The sequence below is a fragment of the Erythrolamprus reginae genome, chromosome 1, assembly GCF_031021105.1.
Source record: "Erythrolamprus reginae isolate rEryReg1 chromosome 1, rEryReg1.hap1, whole genome shotgun sequence".
Lineage (NCBI taxonomy): Eukaryota > Metazoa > Chordata > Lepidosauria > Squamata > Dipsadidae > Erythrolamprus > Erythrolamprus reginae.
The window spans coordinates 225,388,447-225,414,651 of record NC_091950.1 but is presented as its reverse complement, the minus strand read 5'-3'; the positions used below and the strand labels follow the sequence as shown (position 1 = coordinate 225,414,651).

Below are 26,205 nucleotides of genomic sequence, written 5' to 3'. Positions count from 1 at the left end.
TAATCACTTGTTAATGTAGCCTAAATAGATAAATGCTCAAAAAACAAGTAATATTTATTTATGATCCCCCCCCCAAAATCCCACCTTTATTACTTTATAACTAATAAAATCACCTAGCCAAGTGTGCATGCCTACAGTGGGACTAGAATTCACTGTCTAATATCTAATAAAAAGCGCCCATCCACCTAGGAATTGTGCTTTTTAATAAGAGCCCCAGAAGACCAATACAGTGATCCCCCGCTCGTTGCGAGGGTTCCGTTCCAGGACCCCCCGCAACGAGCGGGTTTTCGCGAAGTAGCGCTGTGGAAGTAAAAGCACCATCTGCGCATGTGCAGATGGTGTTTTTACTCCCGCAGCGCTAGCGAGGAGCCGAAGATTGGGGGCGGCGCGGCTGTTTTAAAACGTCGCCGCCGGCATGGGGGGCTTCCTAGCAGCCCCCCAAACCCGGGTTGGGGGGCCGGGGGGTGCTGGCAAGCCCCCCATGCCGGCGGCGACATTTTAAAACAGCCGCGCCGCCCCCAATCTTCGGCTCCTCGCTAGCGGGCAGGCAGGCGGCGGACAAGCCGTTCGCTGGCGCTGGCTCTCGGCGCTTTCGAGCTGAGTCCTGGAGCGAATTCGCTTCAGGACTCAGCTCGAAAGCGCCGAGAGCCAGCGCCAGCGAACGGCTTGTCCCCGCTGGCTCTCGGCGCTTTCGAGCTGAGTCCTGGAGCGAATTCGCTTCAGGACTCAGCTCGAAAGCGCTGAGAGCCAGCGCCAGCGAACAGCTTGTCCCCGCTGGCTCTCGGCGCTTTCGAGCTGAGTCCTGGAGCGAATTCGCTTCAGGACTCAGCTCAAAAGCGCCGAGAGCCAGCGCCAGAGAAAGGCTTGTCCCCGCTGGCTCTCGGCGCTTTCGAGCTGAGTCCTGGAGCGAATTCGCTTCAGGACTCAGCTCAAAAGCGCCGAGAGCCAGCGCCAGCGAACGGCTTGTCCCCGCTGGCTCTCGGCGCTTTCGAGCTGAGTCCTGGAGCGAATTCGCTTCAGGACTCAGCTCGAAAGCGCCGAGAGCCAGCGCCAGCGAACGGCTTGTCCCCGCTGGCTCTCGGCGCTTTCGAGCTGAGTCCTGGAGCGAATTCGCTTCAGGACTCAGCTCGAAAGCGGCGAGAATGAACGGCGTGGGCGGGCGAAGGGCGGGCGGCAGCGAGGAGTTTGCGTGGGCGGTGGGGAAACTCCTTGCTGATGCCCGCTGCTCGCCCTCCCGCCAGCAAGAGGGGGAAGACCCAGGGAAGCCGCCCAGCAGCTGATCTGCCGGGCCCCAACTACGCATGCGTGCCCATAGAAAAAAAGGGCACGCATGCGTAGATGGTATTTTGACTTTCGGGTTCAAAAATCGCAAATTACCCTGTTCGCAATGGTTGGGGACGCAATAACCGGGGGATCACTGTAGTTTGTCCAAGTATAAGAATGAACACTATTCTAAAAGCTTTGTTATGACAGTGCATAAAATACCGCCGGTGGTCTTCATCGCCCAGCGCATTTTGCAGGAGGCCCGGGGGACACAGAGACCGGTGGCAGCCGCCATTTTGGAATCGGCCGAGATCTCGCGAGGCTTCGCGAGATCTCGGCCAAATGATCAGACCAGAGTGGTCTGATCAGTGACACGTCCGGGCGGGGCCTGCCGGCCCTATAAAAGGGCTGGCAGGCTCAGAGTCGGCCTTTTTGCCCAGACTCCATCTCTGCAGACACTCGGCCGGGTGTTTGCTCATCGCGGCGGCCATTTTAGGTGGCCTCGTGGCTGGCGGCCATTTCGGGAAGGCCTCATTGGAGGCTTTAAGTGGTTTGGGTCGGGCGGGAAGCCTTTTTAAGTCCTCCTCGGGACCAAGGAGGGCGTTTTCCCCTACTTCCCCTCAGTGGGGGCAGTTTTGGGTGGTCCCAGGGGGGTAGTTGCAGCGCTGGGGAGGTGCCCAATAGGCCCGGGTTCCTTGGGTCCTTGAGCTTTGGGCGCTGATTTTCTCCTCGGGACCGAGGAGTGAATTGTTCCCTGGCTGTTCTTTCCCTTGGGGGGGGGGTGTTCATCCAGCGGTCCCCTGGGGACAGGAGGGTGCGGCCCAGTAGGCCTCAATTTTGGTTAAGCCTTTTGGGCTTTAGGCCATCAGGTTTCAGTTTTAAAATAATAATAATAATAATAATAATAATAATAATAATAATAATAATAATAATAATAAAACATTCTAATGGCCCCTAAGGGGCAAAAGGCCTCAGCTCCACCGGCTGAGCCCGTGACAAGGCCGAGAAGGGCAGTTAGGCCCTCGGCCTGGGCTCGTGCCAGCAAGGGAGAATCCCAGGGTGGAGCCCCGGAGGGGGTAGGAGGTCTGGGCCCCCGGTTGCTGATGATAACATGTCCTCTCTTTCCTGGGCCAGGGTCATTGAAAGACTGGACGACCTTGAACGTTGGCGGTCTGGGTCCGGCCCAGGGGGTGCCTCCCCATCAGTGCCGGCGGCCCTCAGCAGAGCTCCGGATGACTCAATGGCCCAGCCCGGGCAGATGGCCCAGCCCGAGCAGATGGCGGCGTTGCCGGGCCCCGTCGGAACAGGGCTCCCATGGATGGCTTCTACCCCTTTTGGGGCAGGTGAGATCGCACCACACCTAACATGCTCACCGCTCCTCCCTCTGCCCAGACAGGCCATTGTTCCACCGGGTTTCGGGAGTGGGGTCAACTTTCTAGGTACACCTGCGGGCACCTGTAGCCAGGTTTGGACCCCGCCAGCTCCAGCTGTGCTTGCTCAGGCCCCTATGACGGCTTTTCCATCGGGGTCAGGGGTGTCAGGGGTGGAGGTCACCACAGCTTGGGACCCTCTAGCTAGTATTAGGGCGGGGGCCATCCCCTGGGGGCTGCCAGCCACACCTCTAGGGTTTCACTTACATCCCTCAGTCAGGGAAACCATTTGGAAAGGGGAATATGTCGATCTTTTCTCCCTCCTTAATAGGGAGGTCCCCAAAAAAGATAAGGATGGGGAGGCACAGGTAGAGAAGCCTAAAAAGACGAAAGTCAGTAAGTGCTTCAGCTCTTGGCTGTATGCTTATCTGACTTACCCCACCATAGTGAATCAGAGGCAGCCTGCTAGGGCTGCATCGATGCTTAAATATATTGATCTGATAGCCCGTGCTCATTTCGAGTACAAGGGCACAATTTGGCGTCACTATGACAAGGCTTTCAGGATGCGGGTGGCATTCGATCCCACTCTCCCCTGGGACATGGTCCTTCCCGACTTGTGGTTTGCAGCAACCTACATGTCTGGGAAAGAGGGTTGTGATCGCACAGATAGTGGGCGCTTTATGGAAGAGGAGTGTCCAGGTTCCACCCCAGCTAAGGCCGCCACGGGGGGGTGCAGCAAAGGCTGCCCCTCCCCCATGTCATGAATTCTCTGCAAAGGGGGCTTGTTTTCACCCCTTTTGCAAGTTCAGGCATGCTTGTGGGAACTGTGGGGGTACCCATGCCGCTTCAGTGTGTCCCAGGCCAAAAAAGGGGAAGGATAGGAAGTGAGGGGGTCAGGCTAAACAACCCCCGCCCGCTGGGGGAAAAGGGGCCCAGCCCAATTAAGCTTCCAGTGCTCAGGGATTGGCTAACGAATTATTACCCTCGCTCGAGAGCGGCTGCTCTCCTGCAGGGCTTCTGTGAGGGATTTAGGATCCCTTATGTGGAGATACGGAAAGCTTTCATGTCCGACAACCTCAAGTCGTTTGTGGGACATGAAGACATTGTTAGTGCAAAAATACAAAAGGAGGTGGCCGAGGGCAGGGTTCTGGGGCCTTTCCCAGAGCCGCCCTCCCCAACTCTAAGGGTGTCCCCTTTAGGTATGGTCCCCAAAAAGGCGAGTGGTGAATTTAGGTTAATTCACCACCTGTCTTTTCCAAAAGGGGAATCAGTGAATGATTTCATTCCTGATGAACTTTGTTCAGTCTGGTATGCATCTTTTGATGCGGCCGTGGCCATGGTTAGGAAGTGTGGGGTTGGAGCCCTTATGGGAAAATGTGACATTAAGTCGGCATTCCGGCTCCTCCCCATACACCCAGACAACTTCGAGCTCTTGGGCTTCCACTTCGAAGGTGGCTTTTATGTTGACAGAGCATTGCCAATGGGATGCTCTGTCTCGTGCTCTCTTTTTGAGAGCTTTAGCACCTTCTTGGAGTGGGTGCTCCGGAGGCGCAGCGGTCTGGGTTCGGTCGTTCACTACCTCGATGATTTCTTGTTTGCGGGGCCTGCGCGTTCAGAGCAATGCTTTGCTCTAATGCAGGACTTCGAAGCCCTTTGCGCTCAATTGGGGGTGCCCCTGAGAAGACCGAGGGCCCTGCTACCAAGATTACCTTTCTGGGTATTGAATTGGACTCAGAGGAGCAATCTTCTAGATTGCCCCTAGATAAATAGGTTAAGATACGGGGCAAGCTTGATTTATTGTTGGGTTGTTGGAAGGTCACCCTTCGACAGCTGCAAGAATTAGCGGGGCTTCTTAATTTTGCCTGCTGGATCATTGTTCCCAGTCGGGCTTTTTCCCGGAGGTTGTACAACGCGATGAAGGGGCTGCGTTTGCCCTATCATCGTACCCGCCTATGCACTGGGGTCAGGGATGACCTATGTGTATGGCGGGAATTTTTAGATCATTTTAATGGGTTGTCATTTTGGAGGCACGAGCTTCTTTTGGAAGCTGAGTTGCAGTTGTGCTCGGATGCTGCGGGGACCCGAGGGTTCGGGGTTATATTAGGAGACCAGTGGTGTCATTCCGCTTGTCTGGAATGGAGGGCCTCTCCCCTGGTCAAGGAGTTGACCTTTTTAGAGCTCTTTCCCTTGGTAGTGGCCTTAGAGCTTTGGGGGGAGCAGTTTAGGGACAAAACCGTGCACTTCTGGTGTGATAACCTGGCTGTAGTCCATGTTGTGAATGCCCTGTCCTCTAAGAGCAACAGGGTCATGCGGCTTGTCCGCCATTTTGTGCACAGGTCTTTGTCCCTAAACGCCTTATTTTTGGCTCGACACGTCCCCGGGTTAGACAACGGGATTGCTGATGCCTTGTCCCATGGTCAGTTGTCCAGGTTTCGGACCCTGCTCCATGGGCCCGCGCGCCACCAGAGACTTTTCCCGACCACCTTTGGAGCCTGGGTGGGCTCCCGAGCAGTGGAGAGCAGAAGCCTGCAGGGCCATGGCCCTCTCAGTGGCACCAAGCACCCTGAGAGCTTATCAGCAGGCAGGTGAGGAGTTCTGGGGATTTCAGGCAGGATAGGGGTTACACCCATATTTGGCCTGCCCCAGTTGAACACCTGATGGAATTTTGAGTCCAGCTTAGGCAGCTTGGCCTTTCAGTTAGGACAATTAGGTCCAAGTTAGCCAGTCTCGCCTTTCTGTCCAAGGTAGGTGGGTTTATGGACCTTTCTGGTGACTTCCGCATTCGGAAGATGCTGGAAGGCTGGGTGAGGGAGCGACAGGGGTCCCATTTAGATAGTCGCCATGCTCTGACGGTGCAGCAGCTGTCGCTTATTAATCAAGCTTTGGACAGTCTGTGTGCCTCTCTGTATGAGGCCCGTCTCTTTAGGGCAGCGACTTGTGTCATGTTTTTTGGGGCCCTGCGGGTCAGCGAGGCTATGGCCTCCTTGCAGGCTGACAGGTCGCTCCATGCCTTCCAGTTCACTGATTTAGAGTTCAGAGTTACATAGTGATGAGGGGACCAGGGCAGAGGTACCTTTTTAAGCATTAGGATGGTACCCCTCTGACCCACTATCTATTCTGGGTTCTAGTGTCCAGGGGTCTGTCAGGCTAGGCATTGATCCCGCCTGCTATGGAACACACTCGTTCCGTATCGGCGCTGCCACTAGTGCAGCAATTAGGGGTTTCTCGATACGGAGGATTCGGGAAATCGGTCGCTGGCGGTCAGCAGCCTATTTAGGGTACGAACGGCCGGCTGAGGGTCCGGGGTAAGGTCTTAGGCTAGGTTACCTCTCTTGGCTCTCTTCTAGTTAGCCCCGCAAGTACGAGACCGTCGGCGTTGCTTTGCGGTCACAGCATGATATTTTGGGGCTGGCCGCTCAGCAGCAAGAACCGCCGGGGGGACCCAACTGTCATTGGGCTGATGGGCAACGTTGTCTGGCTGGGGAGAAGAGGCGTTCGGTGGGAAGGGTTTTTCTACCGCTATTGCTGGGAGGGCGGCATCCCATTGCTGTGCCCAGGTGGTGCTGGGAGGGCAGCATCTCATTGCTGCACCCAGGTGGTATTGGGAGGGCGGCATCCCATTGCTGCGCCCAGGTGGTTGGTCTTGCACCTCGGTGGCAAGGACCTATGTATGCTTGGAGGTCTACCTTTGATCTGCCAGGCTCGCGAAGACCTGTGGTGGCTTTGCACTGTGTGGCCCACCACGCAAGTGGTTTGGTCTGAGATCCTCCCAAGGATCACTTGGAGGGACGCCATTTCCCTTAGGGCCATTCACCGAGTAGAAGGAAAGTGAATAAGGCCCTGGGTACGGTAGTCAGAGAGTTAGGTGGAGTTGTAGTGGCCCATCCCCGCATCACCATAGATCAGCCATGGCTTTACCAGGCTGACAGCATTCACCTGTCAGAACAAGGGAACACCATCTTCTTACAGGACCTGCAGCGGTCACTGCACGAGCTGGTGCAGTTAGAGGGGGGAGTCGGGGGGCCAAGATAGAGATCTGACCCCCACTCCGTGGCAGGTTAGGGGCGGAAAACTGGGTGGTGGTTTAGCAACTGCCTGTTCTCCGTTGGGCATCTTTGGGGATGATTGACAGGTTCTCTCCAAAGGCTTGTGGTTTTGGCGACCTGAGCAGTTGGGGGGAACCTGTCTTTCGGTCCCGCCCATTAAATTCCCCTTGTAGGGGTTAGCCGGCGGGACCTCCCACATGCAAGTGCATGGCAAGGTCTCAGGTGAGGGAGTGGTCCCTCACCTGGATTAGCATGGAGCTACGCCCATAAGTTGCCCCGGAAGTTTATTATACGTCATTTTCCGCCCCGGAAGCAATTGTTTGACCCTGCAGGTCCTTGTTAGGGTTATAGTTAATTATGCTAATTATGCTAATTTATTTAAAATAAATTATGCACATTTATTTCAATAAAAATGACCCAGTTTTAAATCCAGCTCTTGTGTCCGTGTCGTTACTCCACCTCTCCTGCAAAATTGTGCAGTCTGTTGCGGAACCTTTAATGGAACAGTATGCACAATATTTCTTTCTTTCTTTCTGAAATCAATACAACTCCAAGACAAGGAATGAAAATACATTCTTAATCACCCAATGCAAGTTATCATTTTTTTTAAAAAAAATCTGTATTTATATAGTGAACTTCCAGTGCCTAAATTGCTCCTTGTTAGAACTTTGCATGCTATCTTAGCCATGTGTATTGATTGAGGATGCAAATCTACATAAAATCTACATATGAATTAATAACAAGATTTCCAGGGCGTAGGTACATGCAGTAATTTTAAAAAATCTAAGTGAACAAGCTCTTTGTTATGAATAATTCATAACATACACAAATACAATATGTGAAAATCTTATGATTTGTACCTTATTACAAAACAGAGGATGTGTAAGATATATAGTCTACACAATATTCTGTAGTTACGAAACTTTCCAGATCAGATAATGAAGAGTTGCTAGGGAGGACTTGGTATAATTTCAACTTCATAACCTCCATAGATATTCATACTAAATATTTATAAGTGTTGACAATGATAGTTTGAAGACTGTGTCTCAGAGAAAGAACAGAAAGTATGTTCCATTAAGACTAATAGGATTTACTTCCACGGAACTGTGCTGGAATCAATCTGAATTTTTTTTTTAATACTGCCCAGTAATCGAATCTGGTTTTGAGCCTCTTTCTGAATTGTTTGAAGGCAAATTACTCCATGCTATATGCTGAAAATTTTCAGTATAATACACAGTACTAACCAAAAACCAAAAGAAAGGAATGGGAGAGAAGCTATAGTCTGCTTTCCAGTACCTGGGAAGTAATAAGGAGGAATATGAGAGAAGAGAGTCACTAAACAATCAACCAAACACCAGTTCAGACTGCTGAAACTTAGAAAGGAAGATTAGTAATATTGAAGTCTGCACCCATCCACTTACAGATTTAATTTGTAAAATTTTTAACAAAGCCAATAAAAATATACAGCTGTATAGGATTGTAGATGCAAATATAAGAATTTTATGGGTCTTGGGGCCTGATCTGGTAATGTGAGGGTCTGAATTTATTTTAAATTTATTTATTGATGTCTGAATTTATTTTCAGAGACATTCCTAGTTCCAGGAGAACTTATGTGAATTGTCAGATTGAAAGAGAATGGGGCATCACATACTATGCTGTGGTAAATTTGTTATTATAACAGCACAATAATATTAATTTCTTTCATTTGTAAGACTTTTATATAATTTTATATAATAGTGATACCTTATAGAATGGTACATGAAAAATAAATATTTTTATGCAGAAGTTTTTTAATATGGATATTATTTTTGCTTTGCTCATTCTTTTCTAATAGTACTGTATCTAGTAAATGTCTTTAATACAGCTACAGAACATACAAAAATCTTTCCATGAACCAGGATCTAAGGATAAACACAGTAATTTAACTTGGATTTTTAAATTTGTTATGGCTTCTGCTAAATCACAGTTTCCTTTGGAAAGAGGGTATGGAATGCAATGGAAAGTGAAAGGATGCTGTTTAATCCAAGACAAAATTTGAGGATGAAAGAACAGTTTCAAAGCTGAAGAGAGACATAAAGATGAAAGAATTAAGATATAAAGAGGAGCCATTTTAACAGTGACATGTCATTCTGCTAGAGAGTTATTCTGAAAAAGGGACAGGTTTTGTTAACTGCTGCCATTTTCTTATTGTAGTATCATAACTATTATTATGCTGTGTCTTGCCTCCTGAACATCAGGCAAACTATCCCTTCAATATAATCAGAACAGCTGCTTTATTATATTACTTTTGGCAATGACAAAAATAATTCTCTGATTGTATTTCCTGTGTTTATTTTACCTGAGGATTGGCCCATCAGATTTTGAGCTTCTTCGGAGGAATGTAAGGGCAGCTTTTCTCCTGAAGAGCAAAGAAGAAATACATTTAATTTTTATTTTTTTTTGCCTTCAAGGAGAGAAGCAATGTCACTTCATCTAGGAAGCTCAAAATATGATGAACAAAATGGCAGAAAAAGCAAGTTTTCTCTCAAATCAAATGCAATGCTATTAGAACTTATGTTCAGTAACATGTAAATAATATCTGCCATCCTAGTTTCTATAGAAAATATTCCCTTTTCCTAACTCAGAAATGATTTTTCAGAAATCTAGTTGATCTAAAAGGCTGGCTTATGCTTAGTTTTCAACAAAAACAATGGTTCAAATGCTAAGCATTCATTAGTCATCTATATATCTTTGACTACTAGTAATATAACTTAGAATATCACAAACAATCAGGGACAAGTATGAGGAATTAATCTTTGCCTATCAGTGCAAAATGCATCCCTAACAACCCTAACCCTAACCCTAACCGCTGACTAAAGGATTGTTATGACATAGGTCTCTTAGAGCAGATAATAGTAACACAGCTTGCAAATATATGACCTGATCTTTTCTCAACTCTAGTATCTGTCCCTTGTCCTCTCTTAATATTTCCACTGCAATTATACATCCTATTTCTTTTAATCTAACAAACCAAGAAAAAGAGAGCACTGCATAGGTAAAAAGAGAAGGAAATCTGTAAAGGGATTTTGGGTACGTACCAGGGAAAGCAGGGGTGGTCTGTCCAAGGGGAGTAAAGGGGGTTTGCTGCATAGCCAACTGGTGGAGCTTGGTCAACTGCTGAGGGGTAGGAGGGATATTAGAACTAAGAAGGTTATTGTTATAGAATACAAGTCACACTGAAATCCAAGAACAAAATTATAATAGTAATGTTTTAAGAAAGAAATCAGGAAGCCATGTGAAATCATGACAACATACAGGTTTTATAGAAGGACTTGGCCTGGGAAATTATAATTGGTCAAATTTCTGGCAGATGTGCTCAATCAGGATCTGAAACACAGCAGCTTAGTTTTGGTGTTGTGTCTTTCCATATGAAATTGTACATACATGTGATCATCACAAAACCTGAACCAAGTAGAATAATATATGGATATGAGAATACCATCTCCCAAATAGGTTCTACTGCAGAGAGACTATCAGTGCTTCTGGAGCTGTAGCCTGGAATTGGTAGTTTCTTCAAAATGTTGAAAGTTTCAGAACTAGGTAGATGTCCCAATGAAAAGTCCAGTATGTGTTTTGGCCAAAATAGGTATGTATTTCAGATCCTGTTCATCCCTTCTTGTGCTTTTAGCATTAGACTTCTAATTCACAAAAAGGAAGGCAATTCCAATATATTCAATGCCAAATTCATACTGTTATTTAAAGACCAAAATGACATGAAACCAAATCTGTTTTTAAAGCCTTGCTGTGTAACAGTCTGAGGTAGTAGGGTGATAATTACATTCTGATGCCATTACAGAAACTCCCTACAGCATAGTAATTGGCTGTGGGAAGTTCCCCTAAAGTCATCCAGGCCAGCCAACTAAGGTAAACTATGAGGTTCAGATCTTTTAAACTCAGAAGAGAAAAAATAAAAAAAAACAACCCCCCCCCCCCCCCAATATCTGAGTGAAAGGGTTCAGGGAAGTCTGATATCGGTGTTAACAACAGTCAAATGAAGCATTGCAATCAGAATATCAGAGACTCAAGAAGACAGGAATGTTACAAGGAGTTTGAAAAGTAGAGCTTTTATTAGTCAACAAAGAAGGCAAGCAAAGCAGAAGAAACAAATGCCATTGCACAAACTATGTTGTCTTGAAATAACTTAGCAGATTGGGGATAGAATCTAAAACAATTAAGTTTCTATATGAAGTACTCCAAAATAAAATCTGTTCTTCAAAAGTGTGATATTCATTTCTCTCTATGCAACCTTTACTATCACTAATCACAAATTGGATATTGTTTAGGTTAGTGTTCTGTGAGCACTGTGGAATTATGGAACAACAAGTAAGGAAAAGCAAACCAAGATTTGGTTACTGCTTCTTAGCCAGAAGATTGTCTGTAGAATCTTTCTGGTTTAATCAACAAATTGTGGTTTTAATTTATAGTAAAGTGATGGGATATAGAACTTCTTTACTGGAAAATTAAACTATAAAGTTCACACATCATCCTAATCCATAATACAGTTAGTTTACTTTAGTATGAAGTGTAAACAGAGACAGGAAGTAACACACAATTATGATCAAACCCACTATGGTAGGAAGGGAAGATTTGGCTTTGCAAAAGCCACATCTGGTATACGTAGGAATTTTAAAAGAAAACAATTCATGGATGATTTAGTAGTGCTTCTTTCTTGTGAGGTTTTGTTTTTGCCAACAAAATATGTTCTTCATATCTTCTTTACAGGATTGTCTCAAATTTGATATCACCTATTGAATATGAATTTGATTCAGCCTTTTCCTCTCCTACAAGAAACTACATGTTCCACCAGGAAATTTGATACGACCAGTTGCAGAGGCAGGATTAAAACTGGAGAAGAGCAGACATTGTCCATGTCTACTGAAGGGAAGGGTCCAGAGACAAAGGCTTAAGTTCCTTTATTCAGCTCTTAAAAGGGAAGTGACAATCAGCAGGAACACGTCTGGCTTAACCTGGAGAGCAGCCGCTCTTTTATACATTTGCGGCTCCCGCCAAAAGAGAGCAGTCAGCGTCTGAGCCAATCAGGCGCGACTTCCTGTTTCAGCACAGACAGCGTTTTTTTCATGGAACCAACTATTTACATAGGATTCAACATCTACCAAAGAAAAAGGAAAAATCCATCAAACTTCAGTCTGACATTACCCTAATACAAGGGAAAATCCCAGAGCAGGTGCTAAAGATTTTGAAACATTTTGCCAGACTAATCTTATGTTTTGAACAAGAAACGTCCTTAATAAATTGTGAGCATGTTGCAGATACAATATACAGTGATCCCCCGCTCGTTGCGAGGGTTCCGTTCCAGGACCCCCCGCAACGAGCGGGTTTTCGCGAAGTAGCGCTGCGGAAGTAAAAACACCATCTGCGCATGTGCAGATGGTGTTTTCACTCCCACAGCGCTAGCGAGGAGCCGAAGATTGGGGGCGGCGCGGCTGTTTTAAAACGTCGCCGCCGGCATGGGGGGCTTCCTAGCAGCCCCCCAAACCCGGGTTGGGGGTCCGGGGGGTGCTGGCAAGCCCCCCATGCCGGCGGCGACATTTCAAAACAGCCGCGCCGCCCCCAATCTTCGGCTCCTCGCTAGCGGGCAGGCAGGCGGCGGACAAGCCGTTCGCTGGCGCTGGCTCTCGGTGCTTTCGAGCTGAGTCCTGGAGCGAATTCGCTTCAGGACTCAGCTCAAAAGCGCCGAGAGCCAGCGCCAGCGAACGGCTTGTCCCTGCTGGCTCTCGGCGCTTTCGAGCTGAGTCCTGGAGCGAATTCGCTTCAGGACTCAGCTCAAAAGCGCCGAGAGCCAGCGCCAGCGAACGGCTTGTCCCCGCTGGCTCTCGGCGCTTTCGAACTGAGTCCTGGAGCGAATTCGCTTCAGGACTCAGCTCGAAAGTGGCGAGAATGAACGGCGTGGGCGGGCGAAGGGCGGGCAGCAGCGAGGAGTTTGCGTGGGTGGTGGGGAAACTCCTTGCTGATGCCCGCTGCTCGCCCTCCCGCCAGCAAGAGGGGGAAGACCCAGGGAAGCCGCCCAGCAGCTGATCTGCCGGGCCCCATCTACACATGCGTGCCCATAGAAAAAAAGGGCACGCATGCGTAGATGGTGTTTTGACTTCCGGGTTCAAAAATCGCAAATTACCCTGTTCGCAATGGTTGGGGACGCAATAACCGGGGGATCACTGTATATCTTGACTTCGATAAAGCATTGATTAATTATTCAATGACATGCTAATTTAGTTAAGCATGGACTGAATAGCATGACATTTAATAGCTGGCTCAAACTCAACCATGTCTTAAACTTAACCATGTAAGGAGTTAAATTGGTTAACTAGCTAAGCTAGTTAAACCTAACCATAGCTTAAAATTGCCAATTTAGCTAAGCATGACAGTTCATAGGTGACTCAAGTTTCTTCAAAGAATGTTAATCAAAGGGTCCTCATCAAATTAGAGGTATCAAATGGGGTTCATAAGGATTGGTTCTCTGTCTCTATTTTTTGCTAATGATTTCATTAATGGTTTGAGTGCAAATAATAGAAATTTACAGATATAAAACTTTGATGGGTTAGCCAATATCTTAGAAGATTGAAATAAAATTCAAAAATCTTTGATACATGATAGAAATTATCTGAAAGTAACAGAGTGAAATTTAACAAACAAATGCAAACCTCTTCATTTAGGAAACAAAATCACATACACCGTTATATAATATGGGATAGATCCAAAAGATCTTGGATTAGTAATTGCATCGGACGGGAAATGAATACTCGGACACCAAGCTAGGTAAAATGGGTCACTTTATTAAATATTAACAGAAAGACCTGCAGGGGTCGCTAAATGGGCAACCTGCTTGGGCAACTGAATGGGCGTAACTCCCATGCCTGGTCAGGTTGAGGCATGCTCCACCTACACCCAGCCCGTAAAGCCATGCCCAGCATGTGGGAGGGTTCACCCTGCATGACCCAGAACCGGAAATGATGTAGGTGAGCCCCAAGGTCACCCTCTTCACAGCGCTCTGTCTGGTGAGGTAGCATGAGTTGTACAATGGGGGTGCCAATCATCTTACAAAAGATGCCCAAAGGAGAACACATAGTTGCTACTGATACCCTTTCCGCCCTGTTTCTGCCTCAGCAGTAGGTCAGAACTCTATCTTGGCCCCCAGCTCCCATGCAGGCACCACTGCAGGTCTGTGGAAAAATGCTGGTCCCGACATCTGAACTACATTGACCCAGTAAAGGCTAGGGGAGTTTAAACACATTTATTTATTTATTAGATTTGTATCACTGTGCTACCCACTGCCATGTTAACCCGTATCATTGTCCCGTCCACCACCATTAGTGTGACGGCGTCTCTTCACCCACTTCATGGAAGAGTACCAAAAAACCACACAATGGCCGTAGGCCCATGGGTTTACCATGACATGACATCCCTGTGCCAAGTCCTTCACAACCACAAGGTCGTTGCCACCGATGTGCAACACCAACCATCTGGGTCTGGCCCATCAAGGCTCCCAACTTTCCACAATGGTAGAGGCCCGTCTCAAACGGAGACCTCTGGGCTCAAGCCTTTCAACTGAAGCCCAGCAACTCAGCAACATCCACATTCCTGAAGATAATGTTGCAGCTCAACATCCAGCCACCATGCCACACTGTGGCCGCAGTTCAATACTGTGGGCAAACGGAAGGGCAGCTCCTTCACGCTTCACACATAACAAAGTAGAGCAGGGCCAGGACCTGGAGAAATGGTAAGAACACAAAAAGAGTTAGCCACCCGAGCCAAAAATAGCTTATACTCAGGTGCTCTGAATCTACTTCCTGAAAGCCAACTGACTTCCATCTGCCACTGGATTCATTACTTCGCCAAGTAACCTGCTGAAACCTGCATTCAGTATTGTCAAGGGAATCCCCCTGATATCCCACCGGTCCTTCTTGTAACGGCCCATAACTGTCAGTTATTCAGTGGAGGCCTGTCCTATGGTATAAAAGGTACCATTCACTGGCTTCCTCGCATTCCTTGTACTGAGTCCATACTACCCAGGTGTATTTCCTTGTTTCATATACCCGAAAGCTGAGCAATCTCCTTTCAGAGCTATTGATCAGCCATGGTACGTAACCAATGCGGCTGCCCCAGCACTCATTTATCATCGGATCGCTGGCCCAAGGAGCCTTGAATGATCCACTGCTATGCAATAATGTCAGCACCTTGCAGATCTACCGTGCTCCGAAGACCATTTTAATGGCTGCTGTGTGAAACAGCATTGCCTCCTGGAGTGAGGAGCTGCATCTCATCCAATGTCTGCTGCTCCCTGAAACTGGGTAATGTATAGTGGCTTACTAATGTCTCCCCCTATCTGAGTCCTTTCCTTGGACCATCCCTTGATCATTCTCCCTAGCCTTAAGTAGCTTGATGCCTCCTGGAAGCTGAGGTCTTTGGCTAGGAAAGCTAAACCCGCCCTTTGTATAGCTGGGCCCTACCGAGCCACCCCTGGAGAATTATAATATATCTAGTAGAATAAATTACTTCCAGCGATTTTGAGTTACTAATACCTCAAAGGCACAACTGGGGTTATACTCTGTGCCATTGTTGGCCTGTAAAATTCTGTGTGTGCCGATAACGCACTGACATATTGTGCCTGCTGCCCCTAGATGTTGGCACGTAACTATGTGGTCCAACCTGTACTCCTCTGCTTGAGCCGTGGTGCCATCCACTAATTCTGGGTAGCCCCCAGTCTATGCCATGTGGCTGCCAACTCCCCGCCCATGTACACATACTCCCTGTTAATGGACTGGCCATCCTGTTGCTTTCTTGCTTCCTTCCACCGATGGGCAAGCTGTACATCATAGCAGCTGTCCAGTGCTCCTGTATTCCTGTCAGGAAATCAGAATACTCCTCCTCCAACATTAAAAGCGCTGGGGAGATTAGCAAACATGCTCCAGTGGCCTTGCCTGCTTGCTCAGGGTGTAAAATAATTGAAAGAAAATTTATGAAGACAAACATAGGCTCATGCCAATGCTTTCTTTAATGTTAGCAAATGGATTAGCTTTACCAATATGACTTAATAAATTTAATCATAATATTAATGGTACTATCCCAAAACCATAACCTCAATATTGATAACAATAATAACATTATCTAAATTATTATTCATTAATAAACAATTAATATAATGCGGAGAGAGGCGGCATACAAATCTAAATAATAAAATAAAATAAATAAATAAATAAATAAATAACTCATATTAAGCTTAAAACAGCTCAAGCATGAATTTGATTCAGGGGACCTCAATGCATTAGCGTTCTTGCAAGCCACCCATAATGGTAAGTGACTACACCGTTTTTCATGAACAAACTAAAGGAGCTGAGATAAACTGGCTAATTGATTTTACCCATGAGAGGATTAGCCAGAGATTGGGAGATTTTCAACCCTCAGCGCAGTAATGACATGGAGATCTGCAGGCCGTAACTATGGTTTTAATATTATCTTTCAGTTTTGCGTGTACAGAAAAGGCCTGCTACCGACTGCACCCATACTATTATAGTCAATCAGTACAATAACTTTACATTTGAAAATGTGGAAAAATTCAGAATATTAGTAACACAATTCATGGAAACATAATGACCTCAGTGCGCAACTGTTTCAGGATCTGATAAACAATCAAAATACACGGGAGCAAGGACATAGAAATCTTGTTTAACAAGTAATCCCTTAGTGCAGTACATAACTAGTTAAGTATGGTCATAAGAATAACAAAGATAATTCATAAGAAAAAAAAATGGGGGGGGGGCAAACATGTTTGACCAGGAGGGGTTGCTATTAAGGGCAACTTAAAAGTGAAGAGAAAAACATACTAAAGTAAACCTCCAGCATGATAACATGTACATGTTCAAGAGCTTTAATAAGCAAGTTTTGCTATGTAAGGTGTAGAACATAACTCTCTATATTCAACATGCATTAAATACTCTATACAGTACAGTATTAACACTGTCATTTAGAAATCACTGTAGCACCAAGTCTTAATTTAGAAATGGTTCTACAGATGTCTCCAAATTTGGTAATTTTAAGGTTTGTGGAGTTAAACTCCCAGAATTCTCCAGCCAGCTGCATTATATTATTAATTCATTGCCATACAGGACAGGATATATATTGATTCCCAACAGCTACATTCCTTGTTACTAAGAATTTCATCCAAATCAGAAAACTAACATTTATGGCCTGAACAAACCAATGTATTAATGAAAACAATAAGTTCATAGCATTCCAAAGTTATTAAATCATAGCTCCCCAGTTCAGCTGAAGGAAGCTGTGTTTTACATGCAAAAAAGGGGAGGCAGTGGTAGAGGAATTCAATGCTTAAATAGGGGGTTGGACTAGAAGACCCTCAAGATCTTTTTTACTTCTGTTATTCTGTTAAGCATTCTGTTAATTGCTTTCTGTGTGAAGGAGAATAAAATCTGCTATGCCAAGAGAAGATTTCTACTTCATTCTCTAACATGTCCAGCAGAGTGGGGAAGAGTGGTAGGGCAGTGTTTCCCAACCTTTTTTGAGCCGCGGCACATTATTCATATTTTCAAAATCCTGGAGAACACTGAAGGGGGGGGGGTGCGCTAAAGAAAAATTTTGACAAAAAAAAATCTTCCTCCATTTCGCTCTATTTCTCCCTCACTCTTTCTCTCTCTTCCTTCCTTCCCTTCTTTCTCTCTCTCCACCCCTCTTTCTTTCTTCCTCTCTTTTTTGCTCTCTTTCTCTCTCCCTCCTTCCCTCCCTATATGTCTTTCTCTCTCCCTTGCTCTCTCTGCCTCTCTTGCTATCTCTTTCATTCTCTCTCTTTCTTTCTCTCTCTTTCTCTCTCTTTCTCTGCCTCTCTTGCTATCTCTTTCTCTCTCTCTGTCTCTTTTTCTCTGTCTCTCTTTCTCTCTTGCTAGCTCTCTTTCTTTCTCTCTCTTTCTCTTTCTCTGTCTCTCTTTCTCTCTCTCTGTCTCTCTTGCTATGTCTCTCTTTCTCTCTCTCTCTCTGCCTCTCTTTCTCTGTCTCTCTTTCTCTCGCTTCCTTTCTTCTCTGCGGAGGCCGGCGAAGGTTTTTCTTATTTTAAATGTTCCGGGTGGCAGGGGGATGCGGAGCCCGCACGCACCCCCCCCGACATTCCAAATCCTGCCTCAGCTGTGAGAAGAACGCCTGCCCCGCCTGTCCTGTAGCCCTTGCGCTGACAGCCTGGGACAAAAGTGCTCGGTGAAGGGACTGCAAGAGGGGCCGGGCGGGTGTTAGCAGCTGGATGAGGAGGACGAGAAGCTGCTGCAGCCACCCCCAATCCCCCCCTTCCCTGGGTACTTTCCAAAGGTCCCTGGAAAAAGGCAGGAGGTAGCAACGAGGCGCGAGGACAAGCAGGCACCTTGGCGGAGGGGAAGCGCTGAGGGGCTCTCCTCCTTCCCCAACCCCACGCTTCTCTCCCGCCCTGGTTTTTGCTTCGCCCACAGATTTTCCCTGCAGTTCAAAAGGAGGCAAGAGGTGGCCTGAATGAAATTGTGGGGAAATCATGGGGCGAAGCGAAAGCCAGGGCGGACTCGCAAAGGCGGGCTCAGGCTGCATGAGGAGAAAGAGGCGGAGGGAAAGAAAGCGACGGCAACGGGACCTGCAGCTCGGTGGGCGTCTCCTCGTTGGATGGAATCCTCTCTTTCTCACGCTACTCCCACCATGGCTGCGCGCAGTCCCGGCGCCCCTGGCTGAAGGTCGTCCTGTGGCTGGACTTGGGCTTTACGGTTGCTTCCTGGTTCCCTCTCCTCCCACCGCCTGTGTCTACCGCCAGCGCCTCATTCCTCAGGCTGGAGCTGCCGCTTCCTTCCAGGCAGCCCAGCCACGCTGCCGTAGAAAGTGCAGAAGTTATTGCCACTGCCTCTGGCTCCACTCAGGGAGCCATCGTGGTTGAGCTGAGCGAGAGGAAAAGGTGCAGTGACCACGGTGGCTCCCTGAGTGGAGGCAGAAGCGGTGGCAATAACCTCTGTGCTTTCTATGGCAGCGTGGCTGGGCTGGCCGGAGGGAAGCAGCAGCTCCCACTCGAGGAACCCACAGCAACGGCTGCCGGCTTGGTGGGAGGCGACGGCGGGAGACACAGGCGGTGGGAGGAGAGGGAACCAGGAAGCGACTGTGAAGCCCAAGACCATCCACAGGACGACACTCAGGCAGGGGCGCCGGCAGCGCCCTGCCCAGCTGGAGCTTCCCTAGGAGCTTCGCGGCACACCTGGCCGTGTCTCATGGCACACTAGTGTGCCTCGGCACACCGGTTGGGAAACGCTGTGGTAGGGAATCCTGCACAGTCACTACCTGTTTGTGTAGATCAGGATTTCTCAAACTTGGCAATTTTAAGCTGCCTAGATGTCAGCTTCCAAATTTCCTAGCCAGCCATGAAAATACAAGCAGCACAGAACATGCTGGAGCAGTGACCTGACTTTTGCTGCAGGACAAGGGTTAATGCCATTGCGCTGCACAGGAAAGGGAGGGGGGCAGCCCGGCCTATCTGTCCTCCCCTCCCTCATCCAAAGAATGCTGCTGCTGCCTCAGCCAACACCGGGCCAAACCCAGGAGCTGGCCGCCATCATGCCACACAGGAAAGGAGGGGGGCGGCCCAGCCTATCCATCCCCGCCTCATCCAAAAACGCCACCGCCACCTAGTCAGCACCCGCCTAAACCCAGGGGGCTATGCAGCATCGCCACAGGGGGCTGGCCGCCATTGCACCGCACAGGAAAGTGGGGGGGCGGCCCGGCCTATCCGTCCTCTCCCCGTCATCCAAAAACACCACCGCCGCCTAGCCAGCACTCGCCTGAACCCAGGGGGCTATGGAGCGATGCCGCAGGGGGGCAGCTGGCCTCGTACTGCACATGAAAGGAGGAGGGGGAGTGGCAGCCCGGCCTATCCATCCCCCCCAGCCTAGCCAGCACCCACCCAAACCCAGGGACACCTGCTTGATCCCAGGGGATACACTGCCATCATCAAGGAGGGGGGGCAGCCCAGCCCAGCCCATCCCCCCCATCTCACACACCGCCACCGTCTCTGCTAGGAAAAGGAAGGAAGCAGCCCATCCAGGCCACACCTCCACATTCCTGCCCAGCACCAGAGACACTCTGTGCGGCACAAAGGAATGGAGGGAGGGGAGGCAGCCTGGCCCGTCCTTCTGTCATTGCCACCGCCCGCCACCTCCATGCCAAACCTGTGTTGCCCCTGGCGATTGCATTGATCCCAGAGGCTGCAAGGGGGACGTCCTTCTTCATCCCCGCATCGTGCCCGATCCAAATCGGGTCTGCCTGGCGTCGAACTCGGAGGGCAAGGGAAGCCAGGGTGGTGAGCAACGCCTGATAAAGGGTGCTCGCCCCGTCCCTGTTTCCCAGAATGCCGAGCAGCCAACGGTACCCAGCTGATAGATGGTGCCGAGTTGGTTCCCGCCTTCAGCAAATGTCGGCTGGGCATTAATTCACCTGGGCTCTCAATTGATTGCAAACTGAATTCATTGCCAAAAATGTGATGTGGCTGCAAAGACGGCAAATGCAATTTTAGGTTGCATCAACATATATTTAGTTTCCAAATCACAGGAAATAACCCACTCCATTTTATCATCTCCACTTCAAATATTAAGTTTATTCTGGTCAGCATACATTAAGGATTCAGAGAAATTGAACATACTTCAAAAAGGTCAGTGAAGAGGATCAGGGGACTAGACACCAAGGCCTACAAAGAGAAATTGAAGAAACCGGACATTGCTTGGGCGGGGGGTTGGACTAGATGACCTGTAAGGTCCCTTCCAACTTTGTTAATCTTTATCTATTTTTAGAAACGATAACTGGAGATCCCACACTGTCCTCTTGTATTCCACAGAATAGATTTCAGAACAAGATGGTATATCCTGATTGAAGTTTAAAAAAAATTATCAGAAAGAGTATTTGATAATGGAACCAATTATCTAGGAAGTTGGTGGGCACCTCCTCATTGGACATTTTAAAGTGGAACCTAGGCAGTCTTCTGTCTTGGATATATGAATCTGAATTCCTAAATTAAACGGCAGCTGGCTCAAGTGATTTATTTTTTCTTCTTTTCTTCAGTCATGTTCAATTCTCAGAGAGTACCTGCTCAAATCCCTAATGTTTTCTTGGCAAGGTTTTTCAGAAGTGGTTTGCTAGGGCTGTGAGAAAATAGCCAGCTCAAAATCAGCCAGTTAATGCTTTAATCAGTCTGATGCTTTAATCACTAAATCAAAGTGGTTCTCAAGTGGTTAGGTTAGGTTAGGTTTATTGGATTTATATGCCGCCCCTCTCCGCAAACTCGGGGCGGCTCACAACAATAATAAAAAACAGTACAGTACACAATACCAAATCCAATGCCCATCCATCCAGTTCCAATTTAAATTAATAATCTCATAAAAAACAGTATATATAAAAAACAGGCACACACTCAATCAATCAACAAAACAACATGGGCAAGGGGGAGGTGTTTTAGTTCCCCCATGCCTGACGGCAAAGGTGGGTCTTAAGGAGTTTACGAAAGGCAGGGAGGGTGGGGGCAATCCTAATCTCAGGGGGGAGCTGGTTCCAGAGGATCGGGGCCCCCCACAGAGAAGGCTCTTCCCCTGGGTCCCGCCAGACGACATTGTTTAGTCGACGGGACCCGGAGAAGGCCAACTCTGTGGGACCTAACCGGTCGCTGGGATTCGTGCGGCAGGAGGCGGTCCCGAAGATATTCTGGTCCGGTGCCATGAAGGGCTTTATAGGTCATAACCAACACTTTGAATTGTGACCGGAAACTGATCGGCAGCCAATGCAGACTGCGGAGTGTTGGAGTGATATGGGCATACTTGGAGAAGCCCATAATTGCTCTCGCAGCTGCATTCTGCACGATCTGAAGTTTCCGAACACTTTTCAAAGGTAGCCCCATGTAGAGAGCGTTACAGTAGTCGAGCCTCGAGGTGATGAGGGCATGAGTGACTGTGAGCAATGACTCCCGGCCCAAATAGGGCCGCAACTGGCGCACCAGGCGAATCTGGGCAAACGTCCCCCTCGCCACAGCTGAAAGGTGTTTTTCTAATGTGAGCTGTGGATCGAGGAGGACGCCCAAGTTGCAGACCCTCTCTGAGGGGGTCAATAATTCCCCCCCCCCAGGGTAATGGACGGACAGATAGAATTGTCCTTGGGAGGCAAAACCCACAGCCACTCCGTCTTGTCTGGGTTGAGTTTGAGTTTGTTGACACCCATCCAGGCCCCAACAGCCTCCAGGCACCGGCACATCACTTCCACTGCTTCATTGACTGGACATGGGGTGGAGATGTACAACTGGGTATCATCGGCATATTGATGATACCTCACCCCATGCCCTTGGATGATCTCACCCAGCGGTTTCATGTAGACCCTTATAACCAGACAAACAGAAAAGCCTTCTTAACCAACCAACCTACTCTGACTTTATTGCCATCAGATGTACTGGCTGTATTTCAGGTGGATTTAACAGAAGATTAAAAAATCAGATGGAAGAGAGAGAAATAGGATATTTGTGTTTTATGCATTTTCAGAAGGTAAGGTGTTGAATACTACATATACCTCAGAAGTTGAGAATCATGACCTCTGGTTACCTGCCACCTGTTTGTTGGACCCATGTCCCTCTTGGCTGGTCTCGGCCAGCAGGGAGGTGACACAGAGCTGGATCCAGGAGATTATCAACACTTTGTTGAGGGAGGGGTCCTTTCTGGCTCCCTACAAGGAGGCAATTGTGTGCCTCCTCCTCAAGAAGCCTTCCCTGAATCCAGCTGTATTTAACAACTATTGTCCTGTCTCCAACCTTCCCTTCAATGGGAAAGTTGTTGAGTAGGGGGTGTCACTCCAACTCAAACGGTCCTTGGATGAAGCCAATTATCTAGGCCTTCAATAGTCAGGATTCAGGCCCAGCTACAGTATGGAAACTTTTTGATCATGCTGACGGATGATCTCTGGTGGGCGCAGGATAGGGGTTTATCCTCTCTCCTGGTGCTTCTTGACCTCTCAGTGGTTTTCGATACCATCGACCATGGTATCTGCATGGGCTGGAGGGGTTGGTAGTGCAAAGTACCATTTTATGGTGGTTTGCCTCCTACCTTTCTGGTTGGTCGCAGTCGGTGCTAGCAGGGGGTCAGAGGTCAACTCCTAGGTCCCTACCTTGTGGGGCTCATCAGGAGTTGGTTCTCACCCCCTGCTGTTTAATATCTACATGAAACCATGGGTGGGATCATCCGAGGGCATGGGTTGAGTTATCATCAGTATGCTGATGATACTCAGTTATACATCTCCACCCTATGTCCACTCAGTGAAGCAATGGAAGTAATGTATGAAGGCTGTTGGGGTCTGGATGGGTGTTAAAAGGCTCAAACTCAACCCTGACAAGATGGAGTGGCTGTGGGTTCTGCCCCCCAAGGATACTTCCACCTGTCCATCTGTTACTCTGGGGACGATGACTCTTGACCCTTCAGAGAGGGTCTGCAACTTGGGTGTCCTCCTTGATCCACAGCTGATTTTAGAACATCATATTTCGGCTGTGGCAAGGGAGGCATTTGCCCAGGTTCACCTAGTGCACCAGTTGCGGTCCTATTTGAACAGGGAGTCTCTACTCACATTCACTCATGCCCTTATCACCTTGAGGTTCAACTACTGCTTTCTACAAGGGGCTATTTTTGAAGACTGTTCGGAAACTGCAAATTGTGTAGAACGCAGCTGCCTAGGTATGCCCATATTAATACAGCACTCCGCAGACTACATTGGCTGCCGATTAGTTTCCAGATGCAATTCAAAGTGTTGGTTATGACCTATAAAGCCCTGCATGACATCAGACCAGAATATTTGCGGGACCACCTTCTGCTGCATGAGTCCCAACAATCAGTTAGGTCCCACAGAGTTGGCCTTCTCCAGGTCCCTTCAACTAGACAATGTCACTTAGTGGGACCCAGAGGAAGAGCCTAACAAGTAAGAGAACATAAACACAAATGGATAAGCAGTAATAGTTTTTCACATATTAACTTCTGTATCTATTTTTCAAGGCTACTCAATGATATATCTATACACTTATAAGTATAATTAACTACTACTAATCTATTTTGCTTATCACACTTATCCTATCCTATTATGTACAGATATGTTAATAAGGAACGTAATAGAATGGCTTATGATCTGTAAATGACAACTGTGAACAATATTTGTTTTAGTCTTTAGTCTTTTGCCTTTTAGTCTTTTGTATTTGTGTAAAAACCAATAAATAAACTTTTAAAAACCCCAAAGTGTTGGTTATGATCTATAAAGCCCTGCATGGCATCGGACCAGAATACTTGCGAGACCGCCTTCTGCCGCATGAGTCCAAGCAACCAGTTATGTCCCACAGAGTCAGCCTTTTTTGTGGTTAGCTCTGGCCCAGCTCCTGCCCCAAGGAATGTAGAGGTGGATGTGGGGGAAACATCCACATGCCACAGGCCTGTTTTGCTCCCGATAGAATCTGCTGACAAAGTCTCCTCTGACCAAGGAAGTGTGAGTGACAGGGAAGAGGGGAGTTTGGCAGACAGCCCAGGAGGAGATCAATCTTCCTTATCATCCCTGGATTCTGAACAAGAACTTATGACAGACCGACCCATGCGGAGAGTGATGCATAGGAGAGAACAATTGAAGGATTATTACAGGAGATAAGTGAGGCCACCTGTGGTTGGGTGGGGCTGCTGTAATTAGTGCTACAGATAAAAAGAGCAGCGTGCTGATTTAGCTTTGTGGAAGTTTTTCTGATTCATAGTTTGTCAAGATTGTGTTTCCCTGTTCAAGATTGTGTGTGGACTTTCTGGACTTTGGTGTTTGGACTCAATTTCCCAGTTACTGGGTGAGAAATTGGATTGCATTTAACCTGTGCCTTGTGTGTACCAGAAAATCCCTTTGACATTTAAAAAGGGAGTGTTTTCTGCTTTTCTGTTGATAAAGACTTTTGGTTTTCCTTCTATTGTGTGGTGTGTGTCTTTCTGGACTAATTACCCTGTAATTACGGGCGGTTGGGACATGCCGGCAGAACAGCCTTCTCCAGGTCCCTTCAACTAGACAATGACACTTGGTGGGACCCAGAGGAAGAGCCTTCTCTGTGGGGGCCCCAGCCCTCTGGAATCAGCTCCCCCCCAGAGATTCGTACTGCCCCCATCTTCTTTGCCTTCCACAAGAGTCTGAAGACTCATCTATGCCAGGTTTTGGGCCACTACACTCTAGCCCACTGGCCGACGAATGTATTGTAAGTTAGTTGATTGAATGGGAATGAGAGTTTTTTAATGGTTTTAGGTTTTAGATTAATAAATTTAAACTAATTGGATTTAGGATACTATATTGCTTCTTTATATGTTGTAAGCCGCCCCGAGTCCTCAGAGAGGGGCAGCATATAAATCCAATCAGTCAATGCCTGTTTTGCAGTGTTCAACCCCTGTAAATTTGGTATCACCAAGTAGAATTCCCTGCCACAAAAAGAGTACAATCAGAAATCTATTCTGACAATTGCTTCCAACTTACAACTTCTCCATTTTAAAATTTATGTTTATATATTCTCATGTACTACATTAAATACTGTTCAGTATTATAATGTAATCTAATTTTTTAATCAAGAAATTTAGGACTTGGGATCCAATGGAACAATTTTTTAAAATGTTCTTTATTCACCATATCATACTCTGTGCTTGACCTTTAGAAATTATCAGGGCAGGTTTATCATAGTAATTCCTGATAAGAAAGGCTTGTCCTTTTAAATGCTCAGAACTTCAAACCCTTTCTGTTGAATCTTGACTTAACCGCCCTGGCTGCTGCCTGATTGATTGAACTTAATCAGCCAGCATGCAGGAGACTTGGATAGTTTTATTAATTATTATGTATAATATATAATACACAGAATACATTCCGCAAGAGCCTTAAGACCTATCTATGTCGCCAGGCATGGGGCAACTAGTACATGCCCGCCGCCTTCTGACCATTAAATGTTATGTGTGGTTATGATTGTGTAGTATCGATTGTTTTTAAGATAATGGGTTTTAGTTATAGTTTTAATTATTAGATTTGTACCTGTATTGTTTTATTGTTGCTGTGAGCTGCCCCAGGTCTCCGGAGAGTGGTGGCATACAAGTCTAATAAATTATTATTATTATTATTATTATTATTATTATTATTATTATTATTATTATTATTATTAATTTATTTATTGGTCTCTCCCCCTCTCCCCTCTGCAGCTTTCCCATAAATGAGGAAGTTGTCATCCCTAGTTCCATTACAACTGTTTAACCCTGGAGATGTTTTACTGGTACTGGGTACTGTTTTAACCCTGCGTCCCTTGGGATTGGGAGTCATAGAAGTCGAATTTAAAAAATAAAATAAAATAAATAAATCAAGCCCTTGAATAAACAGCTATATTTTATGCAACCTGCCTCCTGCCTCTTTTCCTAGAGTTAGCTGATGCCCAGCCTTAAGACTTCTATGGTTTTATGGAGAAG

The 26,205-nt window shown here is 47.2% G+C and overlaps 1 protein-coding gene across 9 annotated transcripts in view; it reads right to left on the bottom strand.

Annotated features, from left to right (window-relative positions):
• The window catches only part of PCBP3 (poly(rC) binding protein 3), an 89,800-nt gene that overhangs the window by 15,146 nt on the left and 48,449 nt on the right, over positions 1-26,205 (bottom strand). For 3 of the 9 annotated variants that reach the window (XM_070732291.1, XM_070732292.1, XM_070732295.1), the window contains exons 9-10: positions 9,757-9,835; positions 9,018-9,077 (exon numbers count right to left, since the gene is read on the bottom strand). In XM_070732291.1, the coding sequence (XP_070588392.1) occupies positions 9,018-9,077; positions 9,757-9,835 (139 nt within the window). The remainder of the gene's footprint in view (positions 1-9,017; positions 9,078-9,756; positions 9,836-26,205) is intronic. The other 6 variants (XM_070732293.1, XM_070732297.1, XM_070732300.1 and 3 more) reach the window with 3 other exon arrangements.